Source organism: Miscanthus floridulus, chromosome 14 (assembly GCF_019320115.1).
Source record: "Miscanthus floridulus cultivar M001 chromosome 14, ASM1932011v1, whole genome shotgun sequence".
NCBI lineage: Eukaryota > Viridiplantae > Streptophyta > Magnoliopsida > Poales > Poaceae > Miscanthus > Miscanthus floridulus.
In genome coordinates this window covers 87430967-87441480 of record NC_089593.1, presented here as the reverse complement: position 1 = coordinate 87441480, position 10514 = coordinate 87430967, and the positions used below count along the sequence as shown (strand labels likewise).

The window sequence follows — 10514 nt, the reverse complement described above, 5'->3', positions numbered from 1 at the left end:
CCCTCCGTTATCGCATGGTGGCGAACATCCTTGGAGAACAGTCTCCACCAGACTAGCCCAAGCAACTCTTCGCCTAGCTACATCTGACGCACGCTGGTGAGCCGACCACTTATGCTGAGGCACAGGGTGATCCGGCGTGGCGGGCGGCGATGGAGCAAGAGCTCAAGTTCGTCGAGCAAAACCACACCTAGGAGCTGGTGCCACTGCCGACACCGCCCCATCACCTTGAAATGGGTGTACAAGCTCAAGAAGGATGAGCTAGGCGTGGTGATCAAGCACAAAGCATGGCTGGTGGCGCGAGGCTTCGTCCAACAGGAGGGGATCGACTACGACGACGCCTTCGCCCCCGTGGCACGCAAGGAGTCAGTCTGTGTCCTCCTTGCGCTGGCAGCTCAAGAGGGGTGGCAAGTCCACCACATGGACGTGAAGTCCGCCTTCCTCAACGGCGACCTCAAGGAGGAGGTCTACATGTGCCAGCCACCTGGCTATGCTGTCCCCGGAGAAGAAGGGAAGGTGTACCGCTTGCACAAGGCACTCTACGGCCTACGCCAGGCACCGCACGCTTGGAACGCGAAGCTTGACGCCACACTCAAGAAGATGGGCTTCAAGCAAAGTGCGCACGAGGCGGCGGTGTACCGGCGGGGCAGGGGACACAATGTCCTACTAGTCGGTGTCTATGTCGACGACCTCATGATCACCGGCGCTGAAGAGCAGAAGGTGGAGGTATTCAAGGTGTAGATGAAGAAGGCGTTCGACATGAGCAACCTCGGTCTCTTCTGTTTCTACCTCAGCGCCGAAGTGCGCCATGACTCCAGCGGGATCTCCCTCCACCAAACCCACTATGCCAAGCGCATCCATGAGCTCAGCGGCATGACAGGCTGCAATCCGGCCCACACCTCGATGGAGGAGAAGCTCAAGCTGAGTCGGGAGAGCACAGTGGAGGAGGTCGATCCAACTCATTACCAATGGCTGATCGGAAGCTTGCGCTACCTGATCAATACCCGGCCGGACATTGCGTGTGCCGTCAGGTACATGAGCCGGTTCATGGAGTGGCCGATGATGGAGCATATGTAGGCCGTCAAGCGAATCATGCGCTACGTGGCGGGCACCCTCGACTACGGTCTCCACTACAGAAGGGCCCCCAACACGGCGTGGTTCGTCGGCTACTACGACAGCGACCTCACCGACGATGTGGACACCAGCAAAAACACAACCAGGACGATGTTCTTCCTCGGTGATTGCTTGGTCAGCTAGCAGTCCCTCAAGCAGAAGGTGGTGGCCCTCTCGAGCTGTGAAGCGGAGTACATCGCTACCACCACTGCAGCAACTCAGGCGCTATGGCTGTCAAGGATGCTGGCAGAGCTCCTTGGCAGAAAGTGGATGTGGTTGAGCTGAAGGTGGATAGCAAGTCTGCTCTAGCTCTGACAAAGAACCCTGTCTTCCATGAAAGAAGCAAGCACCTTCGCATCAAGTATCACTTCATCAAGGATTGCTTGGAGGATGGGAGCATCAATGCCAGTCACATTGCCACTACTGATCAGCTGGCTGATATTCTCACCAAATCGCTGGGGAAGTCCAAGTTCTAGGAGATGAGGGAGAGGATTGGGCTACAGCAGATCACCTCCAGTGCTCGGCACAAGGCTTAGGGGAAGATTTGATAGATAGACCTAGTGCTAAAGCACTTGTATCTTACTTTTCCTATATTTTTTATTTTTCTTGGCTTTCAAGCCTAGTGTTATGAATATACTCAGCATCAACTTTAGTGGTTAGAATATGCTATAGTAAGTGGGGGTTTCCCCTGCCTATAAAGGGCAAGGGAGTGTCTTTGTAAAAACTAAGACATTGCATTTCCATTCAATCCCAGCGGTCAAGGGCCAAGCTACCCTCTGATAGTTCTCAGATCTGAATCTGAGATCCCATTGGGCCAACAGAGAGCACATGTCAGTCTTGTATATCCATTTGCTTAACGGTGTGTGATGGTATTGGTATCTATTATAGAAAGATAATCACAACAATATTACCTGCCAATTTTTGTACCAATATCAACTGTTATTTCCATGATGCATGTTACTCTGGTCGGAAAGTTCATCGATCCTGCTTTGCTTTCTCAGACTGAAGAAATAACTAAATCAATGTTAACTCTAAATTAGACATATGTAGAGAAGATAATACTTAGTTCCATAGCTCACGCTCACTTCATAACTAACTTTGAATGTTGACCTGATTTTTTTCCCCATTATAGTGTTTATGGGCATTCATTGATTTGGTTTTAGCATTTCATTGATTTCGTTTTAGCATCCTATACTCTATCTGTTATGGCAAGTAGAGCCAGCCCAGGGGCCCACGCAGTACTGTAGCGACGCGGTACTGTAGCACGTGAACAGGTTATATTAGATTGTTTGGTTTGGTAGGAAAGAGATATGTGGTTTGGTTTGTTAGGAAATATATATGTTAGATTGATTCGGTTAGGATATTTTCTTAGGGGTCAAGTCAGTCATCTCTATAAAAGATAACCATGTATCAGTTATAGTCAAGGAAGAAGCAACAATTAAGTTGCTGGCTTCCCCTGGGAACCAGCCGTCCCTGCCCTCCCTCCCTAGCATGAACAGTATCCACAGGTACTGTAGCTCCATCGCCGCCTCTCCCTCTCAATCCTAGCAGCCACATAACAATCTGGTATCAGAGATCTCTGGTTCGATCATGTGGTTCGATCATGTCCACCTGCTGCCACCAGCGTCTTCGTCAGCGCTGCTGCCACGTATCTTATTGACTAATTATTCATTGATTTTGTTTTAGCATCCTATACTCTATCATCGAGTTATTGACTAATTACTACATTGTCTCATAACTGAAGAATTGTATATTGAAGTAACCCTAATTGGATCAAGGTACATTGAAAATGCAGAGTGCAACTTCCGGTTCAGACCTTCTCTTATGTTATGTCTCCCGCATGCAACTGCATTAGTTAAAAGTACTGCAAATGTGTCAATTAAGAATAGTAAGTTGATCTGAATTGCCAGGTGATGCATATCTAAATGGGTTTTAAATAAATTAATTTCTCCAGTACCTTTTACATGAGGTGGTGCACTCCACTGTGTGCCTTAATGAAGCAGCAGCATGCACCCCAGGACTGCTGTGCACGTGCACCTCGTCCAAGATCTGTATTATACCCGCAGCAGTCCTCGTTCATTCTGAAGTTCACTGTACTGTCTGCAACCCAAAAAATTAAAATACAATTCTAGATTTGAACCAAGTCAAATTCAAATCTATGGAAAATAGTATCAATATTTACATCTTCAGATATATTCAATAGTTAACCTAATAATATCTATTTAATACTTTAAATAGTTTTCTTATAGATTTTATTAAATTTAAAATAACTTAGCTACTTGAAAACCAGCTCTCATGCTTTGTTCCAGACTTTCAGTGCCGTTCCTGTAGTAGATGTTTATTGTGAAGAACCATTTCGATCTGTAATCGACAATTTGTAAATATTAACCACAGTAGGATAGGAGAAAGTCAGCATGAAGAAACAAGGAACTGATGTGCTATTTGACCTTAATGTCGTCATGCCCATAGACCTCAAACTGAGTGTCAGGTTTTCTAACCAGAGTAGCAGAGGTTAGTATCCACGTTTTTTTTTGCTCACATGATCAACAACTGTCCCTGAGCAACACATACGCCATCCATCTGTGCAAGAATATTCAATTAATAATACTATGATTAGTAATAACAACTGAATGCAAGAGCCCAGATAACAAGAATTAACAGTAGTAGCGGCAAGGGCGACGATGGATCTGCGAACACCAAGCACTGTTTCAAAGTTTTTCTGTTCATCTTCGTTGAAGTTCACTGCCCTTTCAGAAGAAGAAAGAAAGCTAAAATTGACCCTACTGTATCCACCGAGACCTTTTCATTAAGCTTCTGAAAACACAAAAGCTTGAGACGGGAGAGTCTCCTAGCTCTGCGTTTGCAGGCCAGGAGTCCGTGTACACGAACCGAAGCATAGCTCTGAACGCCGCCGGGTGGATGTCCTGCACCGTGATGGACATGGACGGCATGGTGGCATCTGCCATGGAGCCAAGAAGCTGCGCCTCAAAGACCGGCGACCGGCCAGCCAGCACGGCACGGTGGGCAGGGAACGCCTCGCCGCCCACCATGAACGTCACATCTGTCGCCATGGAGCGGTCCAGCAGTCGGCCAAGATGGAGCCCAATGTCTGACGGCGGCGGCGGCGGAACGGGCTTGGGGTCGTTGGACACGACGATGACGCCGCACATGATGGTGACCCAGCCATTAGCCACGTAGAGGGGCTCGAGATCGCTTCGCTTCACAATTGAGAACCCCCAGCCGGTCCCCGAAGCTCTCCAACGTGTAAGATTGCACGCTCCTCCCGGCATCCCACCATGAAAGCATCGAAGATGGCTTTGTCGTTCTTCGACTTGGATCTACTACTACCCACGAGCTCGAGGAAGGCAGATATATAGAATTGATTGACTGCGTGCGTTGGGTACGTGCGGGCGGGTACAAAAACTATCGGTGAAAAAATAACGAATGCATGGCTTGCACAAGAGACAAACACGCGTAAATGTTTACAAGTTTTCTAGCCAGGTCCACTTATCAGATCATGGTGGACGATTTACATGCGTTGGATCTGATTTTAACGTAGATATAAAGGACAAGAATTAGGGTAGGTAGGAATATCACGGTGAGAGGTTATTTTTAATTCCTTCACTCTTTTATAGTATAGATAGATAGATATAGATAGATAGATCTCCAAATGGTGATTTAGATGGTGAGTTTATGAAAAACTCTTAGAGATGCATTTAGGATGACCACGACTTGGCGATTTATGTGGAGCCCACTCTCTTGGCATATCCAATAGTAAAAAAATCTGGTTTTGTAATTTTGAAAAGAAGAAACAACCCAATCATCAACAATTTTCAATATTTTTCTTCCAGAAAAAAAAATACATGCCCTCTTGACAATTTTTGGTGCCTGACTTGTACCCATTCATGTGCTACGTTGGACATCCATCCCGTCCACCACCTCCTGTCACACCACTACTAGCCTTTGCCACATCGCCACTACTGCTGACCATCATCAACCACTCTGAAAGCATCTAGGCCCCTAGTTGGGTTTCGGTGATTAATGACAATACGTAATTACTATGACTAACGTGTGTTTTGCAGAGGCAATTAAGTTAGGTCATGGTAATGGAGATTGATTGGGCAATCATGGTTGTCATGCCCCTACGATGGAAATCGTTTCGGTTTTCAAAGGATGGACGACAAGATTAAGGATGAACTAGTTCTAAGTGTCATTTGGAGTTGGAGAGACACTTAGAGTAGTTTAGGACTTTGTTTTTTCCTTTGGCCGTCCTATTAAGGGGGGTATGGACGGATAGTTTGACCTAGGTGAGTCTAGTGGGTTAGGTGTGGTGCACACTTGCTAAATCTAGAACTAGGTAGCTCCTAAAAAACCCTTGATTAATTGGAGCAAACTTCATTCACGTATGATTGAGAGTTGGAAGTGAATGGAGGGTCAAATGCTGATCGGACGCTGGTTCTGGTGTGATCGGACGCTGGCGCAAACTCCGGTCAGTTCATTTGATCAAGATGAAATCGTCTAGCGCAACCGGACGCTGAGAGGTGAGTGACCGGACGCTGGGTGCCAGCGTCTGGTCGACTCCAATAAGGTTCCAGAGAGGGAAAATCATGACTGGACGCTCACAACTTAAACATTGGGTTTCGGGGAGAACTGATCAGGGCGTCCGGTCAACTTGACCGGAGCGTCCGGTCACCCCGCAGTGGCACATAACGGTTCGTTTTGAACACGGGTGTATAAATACTTCATTCATTCGTGTGAGGGGATACTTTTGCTCATTCTAACAGCTAAGAAACACCCTTAAGAGTGCCAAGAAGAGCAAGGTCCTAGTGAGGTAATTGAGATTTGAGAATCCAAAAGTGAGACCTCATTAGTGAAAGCAAGGGTAGCAAAGTGTGCATCCACCCTTCTCATTAGGCTTGTCGTGGTCAAGTGAGAGTTCGTGCTTGTTACTCTTGGTGATCGCCATCACCTAGACGGCTTGGTGGTGATTGGGAGCTTGGTGATCATCCGACGGAGCTTGTGGATGATCCAACTCAAGTTGTGAGCGGTTGTGGGTGATTCCCGCGACGGAGTGTCAAATAATCAACCCGTAGAGAGCACTTGATCCTTACGCGGATCAAGAGGGAGCTACACCCTTACGCGAGTGCTCCAACGAGGACTAGTGGGGAGTGGTGACTCTCCGATACCTCGGCAAAACATCGCCGTGTTCCTCCTTCTCTCTTTACTTAGAGCATTTACTTTGAGCAATTCAATTCTTGTCTTTACATTCATAGAATTGTCATGCTAGAGTAGGATTGGAACTTAGGTTGCAAGACTTTTTGTGCGGTAGAACATTAGAAACACTTTCTAGGCACAAGGGGTGAAGTTGGGCTAACCGTATGGTTTAATTATTGCAAAGAAATTTAGAATTAACCTAATTCACCCCTCCCTTGGGCATCTTGATCCTTTCAGTTGGTATCAGAGCCTCGTGCTCACGTATTTAGACTTAACCATCTAGAGAAAGATGTCTCACGGGGATGGACCTCCTCCTATCTTTGAGGGGGATGATTTTCCTTATTGGAAAATCCACATGGAGGCGTATTTAGAAGCTCTAGATGTTGGGATACTTAGAGCCACCTCACAAGGCTTCCCAAAACCTTGGGATGCCACACACCTACAAGGCGATAAGGTGAATTACGAGAAATGGAATGCAAAGGCTCGAAACACCATCTTTAGAGGCCTTTGCAAAGATGTGTTCAACCAGGTGAGGAACCACAAAGACGTCCATGCACTATGGTCGGATATTTGTGCGCTCCATGAGAGAACAAAGAGCGAGCGTGAGGAATGCTATCATCTTATCATGAAAAAACTAAATTCATTTGAAATGCTTCCTAAAGAGAGTGCTAATGAAATATACTCACGCTTGAATATTCTTGTAGAGGAAGTCAATGGGCTTGGACTTACTCAAATGCAACCATTCGACGTTGTAAGAAAGATTTTGAGTGTCCTCCCCATTGACAAATATGGGCATATTGTGACCGTGCTTCATCAAGGTGATCTTTCCACCGCTACACCAACATAAATCTTGGGAAGGATCAATGCTCATGAGATGTACATGCACATCAACACCACAAGATGGATACTCAGCATCAACTTTAGTGGTTAGAATATGCTATAGTAAGTGGGGGTTTCCCCTGCCTATAAAGGGCAAGGGAGTGTCTTTGTAAAAACTAAGACATTGCATTTCCATTCAATCCCAGCGGTCAAGGGCCAAGCTACCCTCTGATAGTTCTCAGATCTGAATCTGAGATCCCATTGGGCCAACAGAGAGCACATGTCAGTCTTGTATATCCATTTGCTTAACGGTGTGTGATGGTATTGGTATCTATTATAGAAAGATAATCACAACAATATTACCTGCCAATTTTTGTACCAATATCAACTGTTATTTCCATGATGCATGTTACTCTGGTCGGAAAGTTCATCGATCCTGCTTTGCTTTCTCAGACTGAAGAAATAACTAAATCAATGTTAACTCTAAATTAGACATATGTAGAGAAGATAATACTTAGTTCCATAGCTCACGCTCACTTCATAACTAACTTTGAATGTTGACCTGATTTTTTTCCCCATTATAGTGTTTATGGGCATTCATTGATTTGGTTTTAGCATTTCATTGATTTCGTTTTAGCATCCTATACTCTATCTGTTATGGCAAGTAGAGCCAGCCCAGGGGCCCACGCAGTACTGTAGCGACGCGGTACTGTAGCACGTGAACAGGTTATATTAGATTGTTTGGTTTGGTAGGAAAGAGATATGTGGTTTGGTTTGTTAGGAAATATATATGTTAGATTGATTCGGTTAGGATATTTTCTTAGGGGTCAAGTCAGTCATCTCTATAAAAGATAACCATGTATCAGTTATAGTCAAGGAAGAAGCAACAATTAAGTTGCTGGCTTCCCCTGGGAACCAGCCGTCCCTGCCCTCCCTCCCTAGCATGAACAGTATCCACAGGTACTGTAGCTCCATCGCCGCCTCTCCCTCTCAATCCTAGCAGCCACATAACAATCTGGTATCAGAGATCTCTGGTTCGATCATGTGGTTCGATCATGTCCACCTGCTGCCACCAGCGTCTTCGTCAGCGCTGCTGCCACGTATCTTATTGACTAATTATTCATTGATTTTGTTTTAGCATCCTATACTCTATCATCGAGTTATTGACTAATTACTACATTGTCTCATAACTGAAGAATTGTATATTGAAGTAACCCTAATTGGATCAAGGTACATTGAAAATGCAGAGTGCAACTTCCGGTTCAGACCTTCTCTTATGTTATGTCTCCCGCATGCAACTGCATTAGTTAAAAGTACTGCAAATGTGTCAATTAAGAATAGTAAGTTGATCTGAATTGCCAGGTGATGCATATCTAAATGGGTTTTAAATAAATTAATTTCTCCAGTACCTTTTACATGAGGTGGTGCACTCCACTGTGTGCCTTAATGAAGCAGCAGCATGCACCCCAGGACTGCTGTGCACGTGCACCTCGTCCAAGATCTGTATTATACCCGCAGCAGTCCTCGTTCATTCTGAAGTTCACTGTACTGTCTGCAACCCAAAAAATTAAAATACAATTCTAGATTTGAACCAAGTCAAATTCAAATCTATGGAAAATAGTATCAATATTTACATCTTCAGATATATTCAATAGTTAACCTAATAATATCTATTTAATACTTTAAATAGTTTTCTTATAGATTTTATTAAATTTAAAATAACTTAGCTACTTGAAAACCAGCTCTCATGCTTTGTTCCAGACTTTCAGTGCCGTTCCTGTAGTAGATGTTTATTGTGAAGAACCATTTCGATCTGTAATCGACAATTTGTAAATATTAACCACAGTAGGATAGGAGAAAGTCAGCATGAAGAAACAAGGAACTGATGTGCTATTTGACCTTAATGTCGTCATGCCCATAGACCTCAAACTGAGTGTCAGGTTTTCTAACCAGAGTAGCAGAGGTTAGTATCCACGTTTTTTTTTGCTCACATGATCAACAACTGTCCCTGAGCAACACATACGCCATCCATCTGTGCAAGAATATTCAATTAATAATACTATGATTAGTAATAACAACTGAATGCAAGAGCCCAGATAACAAGAATTAACAGTAGTAGCGGCAAGGGCGACGATGGATCTGCGAACACCAAGCACTGTTTCAAAGTTTTTCTGTTCATCTTCGTTGAAGTTCACTGCCCTTTCAGAAGAAGAAAGAAAGCTAAAATTGACCCTACTGTATCCACCGAGACCTTTTCATTAAGCTTCTGAAAACACAAAAGCTTGAGACGGGAGAGTCTCCTAGCTCTGCGTTTGCAGGCCAGGAGTCCGTGTACACGAACCGAAGCATAGCTCTGAACGCCGCCGGGTGGATGTCCTGCACCGTGATGGACATGGACGGCATGGTGGCATCTGCCATGGAGCCAAGAAGCTGCGCCTCAAAGACCGGCGACCGGCCAGCCAGCACGGCACGGTGGGCAGGGAACGCCTCGCCGCCCACCATGAACGTCACATCTGTCGCCATGGAGCGGTCCAGCAGTCGGCCAAGATGGAGCCCAATGTCTGACGGCGGCGGCGGCGGAACGGGCTTGGGGTCGTTGGACACGACGATGACGCCGCACATGATGGTGACCCAGCCATTAGCCACGTAGAGGGGCTCGAGATCGCTTCGCTTCACAATTGAGAACCCCCAGCCGGTCCCCGAAGCTCTCCAACGTGTAAGATTGCACGCTCCTCCCGGCATCCCACCATGAAAGCATCGAAGATGGCTTTGTCGTTCTTCGACTTGGATCTACTACTACCCACGAGCTCGAGGAAGGCAGATATATAGAATTGATTGACTGCGTGCGTTGGGTACGTGCGGGCGGGTACAAAAACTATCGGTGAAAAAATAACGAATGCATGGCTTGCACAAGAGACAAACACGCGTAAATGTTTACAAGTTTTCTAGCCAGGTCCACTTATCAGATCATGGTGGACGATTTACATGCGTTGGATCTGATTTTAACGTAGATATAAAGGACAAGAATTAGGGTAGGTAGGAATATCACGGTGAGAGGTTATTTTTAATTCCTTCACTCTTTTATAGTATAGATAGATAGATATAGATAGATAGATCTCCAAATGGTGATTTAGATGGTGAGTTTATGAAAAACTCTTAGAGATGCATTTAGGATGACCACGACTTGGCGATTTATGTGGAGCCCACTCTCTTGGCATATCCAATAGTAAAAAAATCTGGTTTTGTAATTTTGAAAAGAAGAAACAACCCAATCATCAACAATTTTCAATATTTTTCTTCCAGAAAAAAAAATACATGCCCTCTTGACAATTTTTGGTGCCTGACTTGTACCCATTCATGTGCTACGTTGG

At 45.3% G+C, this 10514-nt stretch overlaps 3 protein-coding genes across 3 annotated transcripts; 1 reads left to right on the top strand and 2 right to left on the bottom strand.

The window, feature by feature from the left end:
* The first annotated feature begins 738 nt into the window (after window positions 1-738).
* Window positions 739-1254, top strand: LOC136503926 (uncharacterized mitochondrial protein AtMg00810-like). Its single transcript, XM_066498845.1, has 2 exons — window positions 739-945; window positions 1075-1254. The coding sequence occupies exons 1-2, from the start codon at window positions 739-741 to the stop codon at window positions 1252-1254; spliced, it is 387 nt and encodes a 128-aa protein (XP_066354942.1).
* A 1683-nt stretch (window positions 1255-2937) lies between these two features.
* LOC136503925 (BTB/POZ and MATH domain-containing protein 1-like) lies at window positions 2938-4400 on the bottom strand. Its single transcript, XM_066498844.1, has 4 exons — window positions 4000-4400; window positions 3390-3471; window positions 3068-3159; window positions 2938-2956 (listed from the first exon to the last, which is right to left on the bottom strand). Exons 1-4 carry the CDS (start codon window positions 4398-4400, stop codon window positions 2938-2940), a joined length of 594 nt encoding a protein of 197 aa, XP_066354941.1.
* A 4022-nt stretch (window positions 4401-8422) lies between these two features.
* Window positions 8423-9885, bottom strand: LOC136503924 (BTB/POZ and MATH domain-containing protein 1-like). The gene is made up of 4 exons (XM_066498843.1): window positions 9485-9885; window positions 8875-8956; window positions 8553-8644; window positions 8423-8441 (listed from the first exon to the last, which is right to left on the bottom strand). Exons 1-4 carry the CDS (start codon window positions 9883-9885, stop codon window positions 8423-8425), a joined length of 594 nt encoding a protein of 197 aa, XP_066354940.1.
* Between the last annotated feature and the right edge of the window lie 629 nt (window positions 9886-10514).